We start from the raw sequence: 21055 nt of genomic DNA, 5'->3' as shown, positions 1-21055 counted from the left end.
AACTAAATATGAATAAAATTACTCAATTTTGTGCAGGCTTGGGGAGGAACGGAACACATGGAACGGCAAAAATGATGTTGGCAAGCTGTTTGGATTGATTTTCATTTTGTTTCTGTCGCATTTTATGTTAGTTTTGCCGGAGATCAAAGAGATCTAAGCCAGGAGAGAAAGCTTACCACGTGTTGTGAGTCATCATTTTATTCAGATTTGGTTTCTTTTGTCTTTAATTAGCATATTTGGTATTGGAGTAATCCAAAAGTAATTAAAGTAATCAAGTTAAAGTAACCCTACCCAACCCTGTTCACAACTTTGGTTTATGTGGTAAAGTCGCGGAAGCTTCTCACTCAGTAACTAGGGTGCGTTCGCTGCCCCTCCAGATTTTCTACCGCCTTCCTCTTTGTGGGAGCTCTCTCTACGTGTGCTGCGTTCACGGTCGTCGTAAACAGCATACCAGTGATCACGAAGAGCACAGATTCGCCTCAGCCTTCCCCAGCATCCATTAAAGCATCCACCGTGGCGGTGCTATCGCCGCATCCAAGGAGGATCGCCCGCTCCTCGTCCGGGGGGGAGATAAAAAAACAACGAGACGATGATGGATCTTCTACGTGGAGAACCGACGCTGGAGGACATCTTTTTCTTCAAGCCTCCAACGTCGTGTTGTTCTCGGATGAGAGAGGGAAATGATAAATAAACACCATCGCTCGCTTTTTAGCCGGCTAACGCTAAGCTATCACGTTAGCTCCACGGCTGGCAGTTTTTTTTCCACGCCTCGGTGTTTTTCTGCGTCCCACCCCGCCATGTGGAGACACGCTTTGGGCGAGGAGGACATTTAAATGCCTTAGTCGTGGATTAGCATATCGGCTAAAATAGCTAGCGCTCTTTTTCCCTGCCACCCTGGTTCTTTTTTTCCAGCCTTTCTCTCCGCGGGGATGCTAGCAGAGGAGAGCGACTGACTGGCCGACTGAAGGAGCACCTCGGCACGCTCATGAAGGTCATGACGGCGAGAGAATGATCATGCTGGAAAAACAGGTGAGATTCGGGGAAGGGGGAGAATTGAGATACCCTTTCCCTTTCAAATGCATTTGCACCTAGGGTTTGTATGTATACGGCCAGTTGAACTCATTCTCACCTGAGATTGTAAGGGTATGGAGTGCAGTTACCTGGTATTGGTGCCAAAATACCACATTTGTATAATGAACACCCTAGAGGGTTCGTAGGGGTGCTTAAAATCTGTGAAAATATTTGAATTTAAAGTTGTGTTTTCAAGGTGCTTGGATTTTGGGTGAAGTGCTTGTAAATGATTGAAACTGTCGCCATGTTTCACAACAAGTCTGCTTAGAAATGACGCCAAGAATGCTCTCTGTTGGCTCAGCTTCGCCATTGTATTTCTTTCTTCGTGATTAACGGCAGCTGGCATTAATTTGTTTGCCATGGGGTGTCGTCGCCCCAGACGGGTCACACCTAGATGGACAGGTGCATGTTACGCCTAAACAGGGCGGCAGTAGCTCAGGAGGTAGAGGGCCCGTCTCGGGATCAAGAGATCGCAGTTCAAATCAGTGTTACATGTCGAAGTGTCCTTGGGTAAGACACTGAACCCCTAATACCCCAATAAGCAGGTTAGCGCCTTACATGGCTGCACGGCCGCTATTGGGAAATGTAAAGCACATTCTAAAGCGCTTTGGGAAGTCATTGACTTGAAAAGCGCTATATAAATGCAGATCATTTCATTTCACTATGAAATGTGTATTAGTTATGGACATTTATAATTCGCCATGCAAAAACAATAGGGTAGGGTTTCCCAGTAGTAAATGGTAATGGGAGGAACTTCCTACAACTATAAACGTAAGCTCCTCTCAAGAACCGGATCAGGACCCAAAAGAGTGACGTTTCTCACACAAGCCTTTTATTTTACGGGAAATGGGGAGTCATGCCTGTTAGGGAGCAGTCTGGCGTGGATTGATAGGAAGCCAGAGGCCGACGAGATCGATACTAATTGCCCGAGCAGATATCGGACAGATGGGGTCGATACCGGACAGGACAGGACAGACACGATTGATATCAAAACTAAACAGGACAAACTAGACGGGAACAAAGCTGGAAACCGATATTAAACAACGGGACAGACAGGATTGATTACAAAACAGGACATCGAAATTGAACAGGACAAACTAGATGGGAACAAAACTGGAAACCGATATCAAACAGGACAAAATAAACGGAAACAGTACTGGACAGGAAATACCAACAGGAAACAGGACCAAGTCGAAACCCACGTCTTGCGGGGCAGAGGTTTGTTGACGGACTGACAAAGGAAGAGTGAGAGCAGTGAGTTTAAATAGATGGAAAGCCAATCTGTCAACGAGCCGCAGCTGGTGCCACAAGGGCGGGGCCAATTGGGCGCCATGGCAACTGTGACTGCTACATATTACTGTCATTTTACACGACGCTTTTATCGGGTGAGTTTTTGAAATTATTTGAGTAATGTAAAATCAACCCTGGTTACTTGATGTTACATGGAAAAGGTCAAAAACTCCTCAAAAAATGCGTCTGTGTTAAAGAGAACAGCGTTTTTTAAACGTTAAGACTTAAATTTCACAATAGAAGATGTACATCTGTTAGCTTTTGTGTATGTTTGTACCCATGTGCCTCGCTCCTTAAGTCTTCAAATTGCGATTTTTAAACTCTTATTTACTACTTCATTTGCGATTATTCTTCAAAACTTCAGTTACAATTTTATTCTTGGGCTCAAACTCTAAGATCAAGATCCTGACACACTTAAACCCAAGATTTTAAGCGTCATGTAATAACCCAAACTGTATTTCTGGGACTCGTGTTCATAACACTAACCCATTCCGAAAAAATGCAACGATGTAGTCCATTATTTGCATGTACTTTTAAATGTTGATCAATATTTTGTTCTGAACACTCCCAAATAAAATACATTTCCCGGAAACATATTATCATAAACAATAGAGTGGTGAACAACTATTGCATTGTGCAAATTACTGTGGGGGTTTATTATCGAAATTGGGAGAGAAAATGCTGGAAATATAAAAAATACAGACAAAAAACTCCATTTTTTTTTAATAATCACATTTCGGAAACACAAACTAATAACAGGAATCGAACAGGTGCTTGAAATCCTTGAAAATTCTTAAATTTTAATGTTTATTTTCAGAGTTTGAAACTGGCTGGAATTTTGGGTGAAGTGTTGTAAATGCTTGAAATTGTTGCTATGTTTCTCATCAGTCTGATCTCTATAGACCACACATTAAATAAGCAAAAATAAAACTGTTTAAAATTGACGCCTACAAGCCAGCTCTGGTGGCGTCGCTTTGCCATTGCATTTCTTCCTCCATCATGCTGTCAGTAAGAAAAACAACAATAAAAGTCCTTAAAAACGATTGAATTTGGCCATTAAAAGGTGTATGAAGCCTGTATTAAAACATTACAAACCAAAGGCAATAAATAAATGAACGACAGGATAAACAATCCCTGAATATGATCGAAGTCACTTGTTGCCGGGTAGACTTCAGTAGCACTAAACTGGACCTTTCCTATTGGTGTAAACAATGCAATTAATATTTGCATTGTCAGTGAGTCAACAGGAGGTGATCCCTGCGGCTGATGGTTGTCATGACAACCAGATTCATGAGCGGGACATCCTCCGCTATGTGGCTAGCGTCATTAGCACATGAATGGCGGCTCAATGGCAGCTTTGTTCCCACACGCTGGCGTCAAACATGGCCGCCCACTGCCAACACCCGGCACCGAAAGAAGCAAGGGGGGGAAACGAGGCGGCGCCGAATCGCGCCGATCACGCCGATCACGCCAGTCAGTGAAGCGCTCGATTAAAAAAATACACATTGGGACACGTGTCACTGAGATCTAAAGCTTTGGGAGGGGATAGATCTAAAAACCTTACCTTAAAAAAACGGTCTTGAAACCCTAATTTAAACGAACCGGGACCACAAAACCTTACTAAAGGTTAATTAAACCAACAACATTTTAACTGTGAAACTGTCAATACCATTAAAGTCGGGGTGTCAAACTCATTTTAGCTCGAGGGCCACATGGTAGAAAAAAAACACCCTCGCACTGTTAAATTAATTTTATAAATAGTGTGCCTTAGCTGTTGGGCTGGGGGTCTTTTTGGAGGCTCATCATTGAATTATGATTCAGGGGTGTAGGATTCTATTATAAAACGATTATTGAGTTTTTTTTTCCCCTTATATATTTTTTCCTTCACTCTTAAATGTAATCTGTATTTATTAAATGCATTCATAAGAAAAGTAAAAACAAAAATTGAATTCATTTCCACTAGTTTATTTAACTCGTGGACTGGATAGCGACGAAAATAGCACACAAACACTAATTTAAATGATTGATTTAATAATGTAAATGTTTTTCTTCTTTTTTTATTTTTTTTAGGAAAATGTTTAACTCAATATGGAAACTTCACTGTTAAATTTTATATATTTTATAGAAAGGGGCTAAATCTTAACTTTTGCAAAAACAACAATTTAGTATTTTTCGTATTGTCTTAAACACCTGTGATTTTCATTTTGATTAAAGAGCCATCGGAATGGGTGTCTTCAATATTCTCTGGTTGATTGATGGTAGTCAGCAAATACAGCTCCAGTGGGTACTTTGCGAGTGGCTCCTGGCTTTGGCGACGACCAGTGGATATATTTGAAAACTAAAGGCCATTGCTTGACATGATAAAGCTCATTTTTTTCTTGTGCTTCTCTAAGCACTGTCTCTGACTCGGTTAAATCTGTTGCCAGCCATGTTCTGGCCTAAGTGCCAAATGATGGCTGCATTAAGATATGGGTACTTGTGACATTGGCTAGTGTCAGTGAATGAATGTTTAATGCCCCCTGTTGGCCGTTTACAATCAGGAGGAACTACATATTAGAAGACTATTCCCTCACTGAGCTGAGAGAAACCCTTATTATTCTAGGTCAAAAGCCCAAGTATATCTTAAAAACCCTTCTTCGAAAACATAATCGTTCTCGGTGCTGCGTATAGCGAGTGCGTAAGCGACCTCGATTGTTCGGCCTCACAAAGACGGCTTTCACTCTCACTTCCTGCACAGCATCAATGAGGGGAAAAATGCCAAATCACAACAACACAGTTGCTCCCCCCCGCCCCTAAAAATCTTCCTCACTGCTCGTTACACTTGTCAAAGTTACATATTGTAAAACCTCAAATGGATGATTTGGATTCAATCTGAGCAGGCGTCGGGCTCCTTGTGTGGACAGGAAGTAGACCTTTGATTGACTGGTGGCGAGGCGCCATGGCAACAGAGGAGACACTTTGTTGAGAGATTGCAACATTCCAGCAGGTGGCATAGAGGGAGAGAGAGAGAAAGAGGGAGGGAGAGTAGAAGAAAAAGAACAGAAAACAGATTTGAGGGCCACTGGAGGGGGCCGGAGGAAGGAGGGGGCATTGCAGCTTAAGCGGCAGGGGCTACTACAAAAAACAATTTGCTGACAGAGTAACGATTAAAAGAAAAGACTCCGGGGGTGGAAGCGGCGTGGTGCGGTTAGGAGTTAGGAACGGGAAAGCAATATGGAAAAAGGAAGGTTGTAAGCAGTGTTGGGAGTAACACATTCCATTGTAACGCTTTGCTGGAACACAGTTACCGTATTTTCCACACTATAAGGCGCACCTAAAAGTCTTAATTTTTTTCAAAAGCTGACCATGCGCCTTATAATACAGTACGCCTTATATGTGGCTCAATGGTGTGTCGCAAAGTCTTGCAACTAATGCAACAGCCGCCGACTAGATTTTCCCCCGAACGTGAAGTAGTCCGCGGTGTATGATGGGATTTATATACCGGCGTTTCATTGGCTAACCAATGTGTCAATCATCATTTGAATTGATCACTATTGGCTAAAGTTATTCGGAGGTTATCATTTACAGGCTCGGATAGGCTAAAGGGGCAAACAAACCCTGCAATTGGCCGAAAAAAAGATGTGTCAGTCATCAGTTGAACCGATCACTATTGGCTAAAGTTATTCGGAGGTAAAGGGGGCGGATCCTTTTTATCATTTAAGGGGTTTGCATAGGCTAAAGGGACAAAACAAAGCCTGCAATTGGCCGAAAAAGATAAATGTGAATAGCAAGTTTGGTTGGTTGTCTACGGCATAGAGAAAGCATGTTTTACTAGTACAACAAAATAATGTTACATAATATGTTTGAAAAGGGGTAGTAAGAAGCAATGCTTATATTCCCTACCCCTTTGTCTTCCCCACCAAATACACCAATGATATAACAACAATTGTAATGATATTAATAATAAGAGTTACGATATAAGAATAGCAACAATAACACAAAATTAACTAGACGCACTATTCCCGATCTCCCGCACCACTCATACCCCACCCTCCTCATCTCTGTATTCCGCCAGGAATGTTTCTTTGTATCTAAATCTTGGACACCGTTTGATCTCGTCTTGCAAACCGTTCCAAAGCTTGACTCCACACACTGACACACACATACTTTTCCTGGTGGTTCTCACCTTTTGGGATTATGAATTCACTACAGCCCCTTAAATTATAATTTCCCTCTTTCCGAATGAATAATTAATGGATGTTTTCTGGCGCTATGTTTTTGTTGACCTTAAATAGCAGTTGTTAGGCAGATAAAAAGAGGATGAGACAGTGATGGAAATCAGAATAGGGAGTGTAAAAGAGAGGGATGAGATGGGAGGCGCAGAGCTGCAATAACCCCCCCTCCCTCCACTGACAACAATCTAGTGTGGATGCTTAGGCAAACTGTGCCGCTGCATGATTGCAACCTGTGGTTCAGAAGACATCTCATGAACTGAATGGGAAGCATTAAACTAGTCCACGGGGACTAGTCAACAGAGATTAGTCCTCCAGGACTAGTTGCGGAGCAGGACGAGGGTGCGGTTGATGCAACATCATGGAGGAGAGCTTCAATGTTCCGCGAGCCCTGGCGCAGCAGCCCGCCACCATGATGGGCGCTTTGCACCTGCCCATATATCTCACGGACCACTTGGTGAGAGCGCCATCTACTTTTATACATGCATGCGAATCTGAGATACCTCTTCTGAGTTCAGTGTTCATTTTACCTCTGAAAAGTGATGGGTCCCGGGGACTCGCATGCTCAAAAATCTATGGGTCCCAACAGAGATCTATGGGTCCCCAAAATTTAGTGTTATCGAGGTTGAAATTGTAAATCGGCGTCAAATATGTAAATAAATATCTAAATCCATATATTCATTCAGTTTTAACCATCACACTTAATTGGTAAGACAAAGCAGTTATCACATCAGATTTTTCAGTTCACAAAAATATTGTACATTATACAAAATAATATTGCTGAAATATTAGTCTATATATTCATGCAGTTTTAATCACTTCAGATTTTTCAGTTCATATATTCTTCGTGGTTTGCTGTCCCGCCACAGTTCTAATGCCTTCTCAAGGTCCAATTGCAACAACGGAATTTCCATAGCGAATTTGTGGTTTTCATTGTCGTTGTGCCGATCCAATGTGCTTTTCTGAAAGTTTGTATTGCGAGATGATTTATGCAATCCAGTTTTTTTGGCACGCTGGGTGCACGCATCACAGACCATGTAGCCTCCATTATCATCCTCCTCATAGCGTAACCAGGAATATAATTGAGTCCATTTTGGCAGAAAAGTCCTTTTCTTGCTAGCAGTATTCTTTTGTTTATCTTTCATCGAATCATTCGCTTCAAAACACGTGTTTTCCTTGCCTTCGCGGTCTCCTGAAGAATTTATCCGCTGTTTTTTTGTGCCGGAATTATTGCCGTCGTTACCACTTTTCGTATTATGTTTCGACTTATTACCAACACTGAAGAAATTTACCAATTTTTTGTTGATTTGCACCTAATACCAACTGTTTTTACGGAGGCATCTAATAAATGCGAACAAAAAAACACAGGGACGAGCATAAAGTCACTCTCCACCCCCAACTCTCCCTCTCTCATTCCTCTTGCGTAATGTGTTCTGCCCCGAACAACAATGCTAAAAGTAAGATAAAAGCACATAGGTGTGGTGGAAAAAAAAGCATAAGGACTCTTTGAATATGGGGAAAATCTTTAGCGTTTAACCTTTTTAAGGATCCCTCAAATGACGGACCCCACCTTTAAGGTTTGCGAGTTCCAGGTAGGGTTTCAAATTACATTCACAAGATGAGTTTAATGCATTTTTCCGTCTTCAAATTAGCATGACAAATACATAGGGCATCAACCATGGTTTAGATTTTTGTATGGATTAGGGCTAGGCATTTGAAAAAAATTACAAGATAGTGTTAGGGTTTCTATTTATGGTTCGAATTCAGAGTTGGGCTTTTACTCGAGGGCTCCAAATTAATTTTGAATCCATAAAACATTATTGTGGCTATAAATTGGGTTTTGAGGCAGGTTCCAAGTTACCAATACCTTTTTTATTATTACCTGTGTTCGTGTGTCATCTAAGGGGTACGGGCCAGGCTTAAGGTTATACACACTTGTGACAGTTTCAAGAAAACCAGAGACTTGTAAATCAGGGTTTGGTAATTTATTAGGGTTTTAAGTTAAGGTTAAAGCTTTACTTTCAAGGAAATAGTTAAATAAGGTTTATAGACTATCTAATTTTCAAATGAGGGTAAAAAGTCACTATTCAGTATATAAGGTACCGTATTTTCCGCACTATAAGGCGCACCGTGTTATAAGGCGCACCTTCAATGAATGATATATTTTTAAACTTTTTCCATACATAAGGCGCACCCCATCATAAGGCGCTATAAGTGCATGCTGGTTTAAGATCAGGTAATTGTGCAATTTTGTAATTGTAATCCTGTGAGACATTTTTGTGATTAAGGGCGTCATAAATAAATGTGACTTAACTTGACTTGGCTACAGTAGAGGATGTAGTTACGTTATGCAACTGTTAGATGGTGCCGCGCTAAAGGGAATGTCAACAAAACAGTCAGATAGGTCAGTCAAACTTTATTAATAGATAACAAACAAGCTTTCCACAACTCCATTCACTCCCAAAATGAATAAACACCCGTTTTATTATTTTCTCTAAGGTAAAGCATTTTCGTGACACATCTTTAACATCTTTGAACAACAGCAAGGCATAACATTTTACTTTTCCTCCATTTAGTCAACACGCAAAAAAACGTCTGATACTGTGATGGTAAATTAAACGTTAGTGCAATCGCAATATAGTGACACTCGTAATGTGCAAAAACAACAAGTGCAAAACAATAACAGTAAAACAATAACATAATAACTGTAAAATGTAAAACGTTGTAATGGGTTTTACATAATTCACCCATGGAACCATTGTTCAGTTAGCGAGTTCCTAGGGGGACTCTTAATTCTGCCGGCTCGAGCCACTCTCGTGTTCGATTCATTAATGTTGAACTCTCTCGCTGCTGCTCTATTCCCGTGTTCTACTGCGTGACTGATCGCCTTGAGTTTAAACTCTGCGGTCTATGCGTGTCTCTTAATAGGAGCCATTTCAGGGTCTTTATACAAACGCACAAATAAGAGAATCGTTGTTTAATATTTCCCAGTATGCACAGCGCACTTCTTCTTCTACGCGAAAAATGGAGTCGGTGGCTGCTTACCGTAAGTTGCGAGACCTTGTAATTCAATATTGATCCATATATAAGGCGCACCGGATTATAAGGCGCATAGTCAGCTTTTAAAAAAAAAATCAGATTTTATGTGCGCCTTATAGTGCGGAAAATACGGTAGTCATGTGTCAAAATTTGAGTTCCAAAACAGCATCAGGGTTTCAATTTACAGTTTTAATTTGGGTTTTTAGTGTCAGAAATTCTTTGGATTAAGACTACCTCCAGACAGTAAGGAGTCAAGTGTAGGTTCAGTTGTTTAAAACCAGGGTTAAGGTTACATCTGGGTGTGTTTGCGCGTAAACTTGTTTTTGTACGTGTCTAATCGTGCCTCTGCTGGTCCTGTGTGAGCTTGTTCTTTAGAGAGAAATACAAAGCGCAAGGTGTTGAGCACAATACCGATTACCAATTCATATCTAGATCATGTATACAATATGTGGAATAAGAATAAGAAAAATAACCCCGTGTCTACTTTTACAGCCAACTTCAAATGGGTGCCATTAAACATTTTGGGGAAAAAAATTGTGAAACCACAATCGTTTTTATCACTTGCTTATCTCATTTAATGCCAGACGATTCTCTCAAATGGGAAGTGCCAGCCAATATCTAAACAATGCTCTCCATAAATGCAAGGACACTTTGCTTGCCAAATAACACTTAATTGCTAGAGCACTGATTTTATGCATAAATAATGTATGAACTTTTGCAAGAACCTTTCAGGGCACGATGTCTCCAGTGACGAGATCATACTATTTCGGTCACTCAAGCAGTGTTCCCTCTAAGCTGCGCGCGTGCGCAATTGCGCAGTGCTCGCACATTCTCAGCGCACAAGAAAATCGAGCCAGCGCACAAAAATGAGGGCTCAAAATTACTAATTAAGAAGCGACTCAAGTCAAAGTTACAGGGCATGAAGGTAAAAATACACGGGTTCCCCTGACGTTGTGTCCTAAATGCGGTATTTTTAAGTCGAGTCAGAGTAGAACGAAGTTGAGTAAAGTTAGAAGAGTTTTTCGGGGAACCGGCTTCTTCTGCTCAGCTCACTAAAAGGAACCGGCTCTTCGGGTTGTTTTTGCTTCTTTAATCCCAACATGACCAAATATTATGTAAAATTATGCACAAAATGACTTAAAGGAAGGGGTAATAGAACAAAAAAGAAAAAAAAAATCCAAAATGAAAAAGTAGTGAAAAGCTAAGAAAAAAAGAAACAAAAGGAAGAGAAAAAAGAAGGAAACATTTAGAAAAAAGCCAGGAAAAAAGAAAAGAAAGAAATGTAGGAAAAAGGTAAATAGAGAACAAAAAGAAAAAAGTAACAGCTCGGAAAAAATGAACACAATGAGATTTTTTTTAAAGGAATTTTTAAAAAAGTAGAAAAAAAAACACGGAAAAAAGAAGAAAAAGTTTGTTTTGCATTCAAATAATTTCCAATTATATCAAGTGAATCTTGTTGCCAACATTGTACTTCCCCTAAAAAATGTGAATAAGTAGAGTTCTGTATCTTACAACCGACTAAATAAGCCCCCAAAAATGTTAATATTATGCGACAAAATATATCAGGAAATAAATGGATATCTTGTGAAAGAATTGTAAGAACAAAGGACGTTTGTAGGCCGTACAACCTTTGCAATAGTACATGAGTCAATTCATTCAAAAGAGAAAAATCATTTTGCATTGCCGGAAACTCAGCAAAATGTAACTTGATGTCAAGTTTTGGACATGTTTGATAAATAATTATCTTGCCACACTTGGGATTATGGTTGCTCACTGTTGTTTCAAGCGCTGCTCACCGACTTTGTGTGAACGCTCAGACCCGTGGAAAATTAGAGGGAACATTGCACTCAAGGTCCACACACACATTCTCAATTTCTGGATAAAGGAAGTAACCCGAGTAAGTGGGGCCTCCCGATATGTGGACAAAGATCTGATCGAAGCCATTTCCGCCATCCAGTGGTGATTTATCATACTGAAAACATTCCCAGAGGCTTGATACTTACTAATACGCAGCACCAAAGCCTAGTTTTTTTTACATTTTGGCACTCAGGGAACGCTTCTGAAAACCTATGTATGCGTTATGGCACTGAATAAGTTGGCATATGTTCACATTGCCAAGTTTTCTTTAGACTTCTTATTTTAATCGTCAGCCAATTGATCCACGGAGCCCCATCTTTTTCCTGGAAGTTTTTGATTTCAGATGCATTTAAAGTCCTCATTCCATGTTTTCTTTGTCAACAAAATCCTGCAATAATGGCAGCCGCTGGTCACGTGTGTTATTTTCACGGGTTGTGTACATTTCCATTGTGCAAGGCCTTTATCGTGAATTCTCTGTGCAAGAGGTGATTGCATTCGAGTCATCGAATGAAGCTGCGTCGTTGCACGCTCAACCCAAGTGTGTGTTTGTGTAATTAATCCCCTATTTCTTACAAAAACGTCCTACACTTTGTATGTGTCAGTGCCTTGCCTAGTTTCTTTTACTCTGCTCGTCCTCGTGGTTAGCTCCCGGTCCAAGTGGCTTCACCCCGGCCGGCCTCCTTTCAAGTCTCCACAAGTTAATTTTTTCCCAGCGTCCTTCCTGCGGCTGTTGACACAGCTGGAAAAGCAAACATGTGGGGAGAGCCAGGGTATCCGCCAGGCCTTTTGCCCCACTTTTGAGGGGGCACCGCGGCAGCAAACAGGCCTCCAGCTAGTGAGTGGGTGCCTTTGGGGTTCTGAGATGGGGACCTGGGGCCGTTGGTGGACTTGCGGGCTGCTGGTCCGATCGGGAGGCTGCTGGGAGGCTGCGGACTTGGACGGAACCGGAACACAGGTCTGCCCGGCCTTATAGATAATGTGGGGGTGGGATTTAGAGCTAAAATGAAACATATTACAAAAATAGTTGACTATTATCAGCCAAAGTATTACTACTAATAGAGATCATTTGTTACTTAGCGCAACAACAAGAACACAATGGTGCTGTTCTTGTTCTGTTTGTTCTCGTATCGAGCTGTTTTTGTTTGTTTTTAAAAGAGCACATGTAATGTCGTGGTTGATCACTTGCTCTTGTATATAGTATGGGTTGTCATAAATCCATTCGTGAAAATAGAGATTACAATGAAAATTAAGGGACTGAGTGTATTATTTGACTACCGTAAATTCCGGACTATAAGCCGCTACTTTTTCCCCAAATGTTCAACCCTGCGGCTTATTATGTATTTTTTCTAACAGCCGCCAGCGGTGCTCGAGTACAAAAGGTAAGATTTAGACCGGTGGAATATATGCGAGTGTGCTGCGAGCGTGTTTTTGAATAAAGGAGCGTAGGACGACGTCTATATGACAAAGTCTCTTTCCCATACTGGGGAAGACGACTTTAATGATGTCAGTTATAAGGAGGAAGATGAGCACGGTTTATCGTGATTTTTACAAATACTGTATTTTTTTTAACAGACCCGTTTCCTCGAGTTGCGAGCGTGTTTCTAGTAGCGTTTTGCTACCCTTCACAGACACGGTTTGGGATAAATGTTATAGTATTATTATTAAAGCTTTGAAAACTCTCTAGTTTTTCTTTGTAAATATATGTAACCATGTATAATATGTATTTGCAACTGTATATTTTTGTAATGTATTTATTTTAGAGACTTATTCTGATATTTTTTCCACGGGCGAATCAAAAAGAAGGGGCGAATACAACGGGGGCTGATGGGAAGTGGAGTAAAGGTGAGACGTGTTTGTGGATGCAGCGGACAATAGTGAATATATATTTTTCCCACCCTTACCTTTGGAAATATACTTTTTTTTTTTCTTGGATTATTTTCAACGGGACCCGGACTCTGCAGGTCTGCGTCATAACTTAAGTACCGGTATCATTTCACGTTCAATTTGCCAGCTGTTGTTTTTGGACTGTGTAGATGGAATATGAGCTTGCTCTGTCCACTCCACGCATCGGCCCGGTATTGCAGTACCTCCGGGAACGGTGCATTCGCAATGATCGCAGCAAGGCTTTGGGGCTAGGACCTTAGCTTGGCCTTTTGGCTGAGAGTAAATGTCCCGGCTCCTAGGCTTTGTAGCGTATTATGAACTGACCGATAACGGATAATGGATAATGAATAACGAAGATAGATCAATAACCCTTAAAAACCCCCCTCATTGAACACTACACAAGGCTTTAGGGCTAGGACCTTAGCTTAGCCTTTTGGCTGAGAGTAAGTGTCCCGGCTCCTAGGCTTTGTAACATATAATGAACTGACCGATAACGAATAATGGATAATGAATAACGAAGATAGATCAATAACCCTTAAAAACCCCCCCACTTGAACACTACAAGAGCTGTGATTTTTAGACTGTGGACTTTAATGAAGGACATTTAGTTTCATTCTTGCCATGATCTTTGATTTTTGCATTTCGGAGATGGAATAAGAGCTTGCTCTGTCCACTCCACGCATCGGCCCGGTATTGCAGTACCTCCGGGAACGGTGCATTCGCAATGATCGCAGCAAGGCTTTAGGGCTAGGACCTTAGCTTGGCCTTTTGGCTGAGAGTAAGTGTCCCGGCTCCTAGGCTTTGTCGCGTATTATGAACTGACCGATAACGGATAATGGATAATGAATAACGACGATAGATCAATAACCCTTAAAAACCCCAACCCCCCCTACTATTGCGGGACTTAAAGTCGGGCTTGGGTTAATTTCGTGATTGTGTTACACGTTTTAATGTGGGAGCATGCGGCTTATATGCAGGTGCGGCTTGTGTAAGTAAAAAAGCGGTTATCCTCTTAAAATGTGGTGGGTGCGGCTTATAATCAGGTGCGCTCTGTAGTCCGGGATTTACGGTAGTAAATGTAGTCCAAACGAGTACAAAACAACACAAGGAAGTAAACAAACTACGGACGCTCATAATGACCAAACCGCATCATCTTTTTTAAACTTTTTTTTGCCAAGCCTTTTGTAATGATTTGTTCTTCTGGGGTCCCGTAGCAGGAATATGTCAGACAATTATTTCAGCCCGCACTATGTAAGGCTCTTGTTATGTAAAAAAATACTAATATCTTTATTTACTGGTATTTAAAAAAATCACGTTTATGATAATTCATGTATATTTGCTTTGTTTCCTTAATCAGTATAGTTTTTTTAAACAAAATATTTTTTTACCATCAGCCGGTGCTCAATAACACACACACACACACTGTCCCTTTAAGAAAACAGTTGTATTTTTAACAGCAACAAAAAAATTGTCATTTTTAAGAGCATATTTGTCATTCTTTGCAGAGGCTAAATAATCCATGTAAATATTGCTGTTTTCTTTTCACTAATTCTTTTAAAATTTGTGCTGGAAAAATAATTGATTTTTTTAAGTCAAGATCTTTTTCTAAAAAATAAACAAACAAAACAAAAAATAATTGGCCTTTGTTTTCGAAACAAGCAAATTGTAGTTTGTTCCAGTAAATATTAGTCCCTTTTCTTGCCAAAATACCGCTCAATTTTATTATGAAAAAGACGTACACTACCGTTCAAATGTTTGGAGTTGTTTAGAAATTTCTATTCTTTGACAAAAGCAAAGTCAAGTCAAGTCATTTTAAAATAGTCAGAAAAAATGTTATTTTTTAATATCAGAAGTTAAACAGGACAAACTAGACGGGAATGAAACTAGAAATCGATATTAAACAACGGGACAGACAGGAATGATATCAAAACAGGATATTGAAATTAAACAGGACAAACCAAACAGGACGAAACTGGATACAATATTAAACGGGACAAAATAAACGGGAACAATGCCGGACAGAAAATACCAACAGGAAACGGGACCGGGTCAAAACCCACATCTTGCGGGGCAGAGGTTTGTTGACGGACTGACAAAGGAAGAGCGAGAGCACTGAGCTTAAATAGACAGAAAGCCAATCAACGGGCCACAGCTGGCGCCACACAGGCGGGGCCAATTGGGCGACATGGCAATCGTCATGTCAATTCATGTTTATTTTTATAGCCCTTAATCACAAAGAGTCTCAAAGGGCTGCACAGACTATTATTACACCATCCCCTGATCTAAAACCTACATGAGGGCAAGAAAAACTAAAAAAACCTAAACATGAGGAAAATGATGAAACCTTGAGAAGGGACCGCACATGAAGTAATCCCCCATACAGGATGACCAGGCTGCAATGGATGTTGCAATAACAAATAATACACAGGTATTATCAAAATAAAATATAGGTTATTCATATGCTATAGAATAGAAGTGTGTTTTAAGCCTATATTTAAACAGTTCCACTGAAGTTGCAGATCGAATCTCAGAGGGAAGAGCATTCCACAGCACCGGGGCCCGAATGGAGAACGCTCTCGAAACTGCGGATCTCTTCTTGGCTCTTGAGACCACTAGTAGACCAGCATTTTCAGAGCAAAGGCTCTGGATCGGAACATAGGGGGAAATTAAATCTGAAAGATATGAGGGAGCAATTCCATTTACCAACAGAACCTTAAAATCACATCTTAAGCTAACAGGGATCCAATTCAGGTTAGCTAAAATTGGGGTAATGTGATCAAACTTTCTTGTCTTAGTTAAAAGCCTCGCTGCAGTATTTTGTACCAGCTGAAGGCTCTTGATTTTGGACTTAAGGAGACCGGAGAGTAGTGCATTACAGTAATCAGGACGGGAGGTACCAAAAGCATGAATTGTAATCTCCGCATCCGACCAAGACAGCAAAGTTTGAAGGATTTTTTTTTTTCAAACAAAAATAATATTATTCTCTCGACTATACTTTCTATTATTTTTCTATGGTTTCGATTAATTAAAAAGAAGTGTGAAATTTCATGGACGTTGTCGGGGTGACCCCAAACTTTTGAACGGTTGAGTAAAGTTTTTGTTTTTTTTCGTGACAGATACCTTTACAGTCAAGTTTGGGTTTGTTTGCACGACCACTGCTTTTTGCACATATATAGAATGTACTACTTGCAACAAGGAAACTCTTCCTTCACATTTTTATGTTTTATTATCGTCCAATTATTTTTTAAGTCAATTGTACTGAGTAGTATGCAGGCCTTCCCATGAGGCGGTCAGTTCCTATTACTTTTTTGTGGTCCTCACTGCTTTTTCTTCTTTTTCTAACCCCCCTAAGTCGTTTTCTTTTATTACATGCTGGCTTTCCTTGACTTTTCTTGAACACTCGAAACATCTGCTCATAAAGATTCTGAGGGGATTTTTTTTTTTTTTTTTAATAAAGTTATGTAATTATTCACGTCCTTTAGAAATAAAGAAAAGATGGCCCACTTGGGGGCAGTGACAGACAATATAAAAGACATTTTGCCTTTATGGGTGCGCGCGTGCAACTGCGCATGCGTGCGTGGCGCTGCCATAGCAAAATTCAACAACAAAAACACAACGACTGCTTGTTTCCCCAGGCACCACACTGCGATGCTCCCTTCAGGCTAACTCTGGAAATTTGTGTTTTGTGCTATGTTCCGGCACACTGTATCTTTGTGTTACATCACGAACCTTGTCGGCTCTTTTTTTTTGTAAACCAGGGCTTACTCATCTGAAACGGTGTAATTATTTGCAAGGTTGGGTAGGGTTACTTTAACTTGATTACTTTCAATGACTTTTGGATTACTCCAATACCAAATATGCTAATAAAAGACAAAATAAACTAAATATGAATAAAATGATGACTCACAACACGTGGTAAGCTTTCTCTCCTGGCTTTGATCTCTTTGATCTCCGGCAAAACTAACATAAAATGCGACAGGAAGAAAATGAAAATAAATCCAAACAGCTTGCCAACATCATTTTTGCCGTTCCATGTATTCCGTTACTCCCCAAGCCTGCACAAAATTTAGTAATTTTATTCATATTTAGTTTCTTTTGTCTTTTATTAGCATATTTGGTATTGGAGTAATCCAAAAGTAATTGAAAGTAATCCAGTTAAAGTAACCCTACCCAACCCTGATTATTTGTATTATTTTTTACATTCAAATGATCAATTTATGTTGACTGAGAAATTGATTGAAAAAGCAATTCTCTGGTGAAATAGAAAACTCCAGAAAAGTGTAACCCATTAAATGGTTAAAACAAATATTTCTGGTAAAAAAATAAAATAAAAAGGAAATAGATATAAAATACGCCCACAGGTTTGGTTGACTTATTATGCCTAAAATAAATTTTGTGTTTAAATACTGGTGAATGAGCTTCCAGCTAGTTAATTGCCAGGGTTGGGTAGGGTTACTTTAACTTGATTACTTTCAATGACTTTTGGATTACTCCAATACCAAATATGCTAATAAAAGACAAAAGCAACTAAATATGAATCAAATTATGACTCACAACACGTGGTAAGCTTTCTCTCCTGGCTTTGATCTCTGGCAAAACTAACATAAAATGTGACAGAAACAAAATGAAAATCAATCCAAACAGCTTGCCAACATCATTTTTGCCGTTCCATGTATTCCGTTACTCCCCAAGCCTGCACAAAATGTAGTCATTTTATTCATATTTACTTTATTTTGTCTTTTATTAGCATATTTGGTATTGGAGTCATCCAAAAGTAATTGAAAGTAATCCAGTTAAAGTAACCCTACCCAACCCTGTTAATGGCATATGAATGTGCCTTAGCTGGAGAGCTAGTGGTCTATCCAGAGGCTCACAATGAACTTATAATTCAGGGATGTAATTTGATTACAAAATGGTTATTGAGGGGTTTTATTTCATCCTTTTTTGTCCTTCACAAATGTTTGATATCTTGTAGAGTTTGTCAACTGTGGTTTGGTAAAAAGCAAAATGACAACATGATTAATTTCCACTATAGTTTATTTACCACAGGGAAACTCATACAGAATGGAAAGTGGCAAAAACAGCATCCAAACACTTTATTGAATGAGTTAATGATTTAAAAGTATTCCTGATTTTTATGAAATGTTTACCTGAATAAGGAAATCTTCACTTTTTGATTTCATATTCATAATAGAAATAAGCTACAGCTTTTAATAACATTAGCAAAGAGACCTAGGTACCTTAAACAGCACGCCAGTAACTTTTATTTTGAGTAAGATACCACTGGTAAAGTTTTCCTCAATGTTCTCTGGTTGATTAACTCATTTTTCTGAAATTGGGAGAGCCGGTGCCAGACAAGTTTTGCCATTTTGACTCATTTTTAAATGCTTGCAGAAAATGTTGTTCTGTAGCTATATAGGCATTTGATATATTGAAAGTAAACTCGAACCTTCATCTTTTGTTCGAAAAATATGTTTATAGCTTTTACCACCGCTCAGTAAACAACAGTTGAACGTTATTTTGGGGAAAATCCTTGTTTCCAAGAAAACTTCAGAGAAATACTGCTTTATTGTGAAAGGATGCATTTCAAGCAGAACTATATCCCTTCTCATCGACAAAGTGTGGAGAGAAAAAAACTGAAAATTACATTGTTTGATTTTTAAAGTATTTATTTGAAAATCATTGTGGGAAGTAATTATTTTTTTCAATAACAAAAGTTCATCTCAATACTTTGTTCTGTACCTTTGGTTCTCGATAAGGTTGGCCAAAGGTTTTCTGTAACTCTTTACAAGCTTTTCACATACTGCAGCTATTTTGGCCCGTTACTCCATCTAGATCTCCTCTAACGCAATAATGTTTTTGGGCTGTTGTTGGACAACACGGACTTTCAACTCCCTCTACAGATTTTCTTTGGGGTTTAGATCTGGAGACTGGCTAGGCCACTCAAGGACATTGAAATGCTTGCTACAAAGCCAGTCATTTGTTGCCCTGGCTGTGTGTTTGGGATTATTGTCACACTGAAAGACCCAGCCACGTCTCATGTTCAATGCCCTTGCTGATGGAAGGGGATTTTCACTTAAAATTTATCGATGCATGACCCCATTCCTTCTTTTATTTACACACATTGTTGTCCAGAAAAACAGCCCCAAAACATGATGTTTCCACCCCCATGCTTCACATTGGGTATTGTGTTCTTCAGATGAAATACAGTATTGTTTCTCCTCCAAACACGAGAACCTGTGTTTCTACCAAAAAGTTCCAATTAGGTTTTATCTGACCATAACACATTCTTCCATTCCTCTTCTGAATTATTCAGATGCTCTCTAGCAAACTGCAGACGGGCCTTGACGTGTATTGGCTTTAGCAGGGGGACACGTCTGGCAGTAAAGGATTTGAGTCATTAGCTTTCTGTAGGTCATTCACTTGGATCACCCCATGTAGTTCTGGGATTTTTGCTCATCATTCTTGTTGTCATTTGACGCCACGGGGTGAGATCTTGCATGGAGCCCAAGATCGAGGGAGATTATCATTGGTCTTGTATGTCTTTCATTTTTCTAATTATTGCTCCCACGGTTGATATCTTTACACCGAGCATTTCCATATTACTGATTCAGTCTTCCCAGCCTGGTGCAGGTCTACCATTTTGTCTCTGGGTTCCTTCAACAACACTTTGGTCTTAGCCATAGTGGAGTTTGGAGTGTGACTGACTAATGTTGTGGACAGGTGTTTTTCTACCGATAATTACCGTGAATTCCGGACTATAGAGCGCACCTGATTATAAGCCGCACCCACCACATTTTAAGAGGAAAACCGATTATATACTTACACAAGCTGCACCTGTACATAAGCCGCATGCACCCACATTAAAACATGTAACACAACACTAACCCAAACCCGACTTTAAGTCCCGTGATTGAAACTGAATTTGAATGTTTTTTTTTGGTTTGAACAAATTTATTGACACTAAAAACAGAAAACAATCATGACAATCTCAACAGCAATTAAGCACATTCACAATATTATATTCCAATATTACGTTTTTAACAGCAAACACAAAGTTAGGTTTGAACAAACCTTCTCGAAAATCAAACATATTCACAATTTCATTATATAACATCTTTGTTAGTGTCAATAGATCCGTCCAGGCCAAAGTCGATTGTCCTCGGTCTGAACAAATCCACCGACACCAACAGCAGCAAAACACAGCCATCAAGCATATTCACAATTTTTTTATATCTGACAATATGACGTGACGATATGACGTTTTAACATTTTTTCCTGACATTTTCAACATCAATTAAACAATTTCAGAGTTATTTTCTTTTAACAGTAGTTAACCAGCGTGTAAAAGGCAATACTATTGTGCAAGGGCATAGCTCTGCCATCCCACCCTCCCAAGCAGCATTCTTCCAGTCCTCTGTGTGGGTCCTTTCCCTTCTGCGTGGGTCCTCTCCCTTCTGGGTTCCACAACCCAGGCCGTTGCTGCCGGGACTCCCACAGTGTAGCTCCGGCTCCCCCCTCCGGGTGGGTGCAGTGTCCTTCATTAAAGTACACAGTCCAAAATTCAAAGCCGGCAAAATAAACGGAAAATGTTACCGGTATTTAACGTTTGATGCAGACCTGCAGAGTCCGGGTCCTGTTGAAAGTAATCCAAGGAAAAAAGTGTATATTTCCAAAGGTAAGGGTGGGAAACATATATATCC

At 39.9% G+C, this 21055-nt stretch overlaps 1 protein-coding gene and 2 pseudogenes across 1 annotated transcript in view; all 3 read left to right on the top strand.

Annotated features, from left to right (window-relative positions):
- The first annotated feature begins 451 nt into the window (after positions 1–451).
- LOC148366253 (ral guanine nucleotide dissociation stimulator-like) overlaps positions 452–21055 on the top strand; it is a 50675-nt gene continuing 30071 nt past the window's right edge. The window contains exon 1 of the mRNA XM_088336694.1: positions 452–1029. Coding sequence (XP_088192820.1) covers positions 1009–1029 — 21 coding nt within the window. The 5' untranslated portion in view covers positions 452–1008. The remainder of the gene's footprint in view (positions 1030–21055) is intronic.
- LOC148366255 (U2 spliceosomal RNA) lies at positions 13439–13577 on the top strand (annotated as a pseudogene).
- Positions 13957–14076, top strand: LOC148366254 (U2 spliceosomal RNA; annotated as a pseudogene).

Source organism: Urocampus carinirostris, chromosome 5 (genome assembly GCF_059441175.1).
Source record: "Urocampus carinirostris isolate Australia breed hairy pipefish chromosome 5, RoL_Ucar_1.0, whole genome shotgun sequence".
In the NCBI taxonomy this organism is placed as follows: Eukaryota; Metazoa; Chordata; class Actinopteri; order Syngnathiformes; family Syngnathidae; genus Urocampus; species Urocampus carinirostris.
The sequence above is the reverse complement of the archived record's forward strand: the minus strand, read 5'-3'. Positions and strand labels throughout refer to the sequence as shown.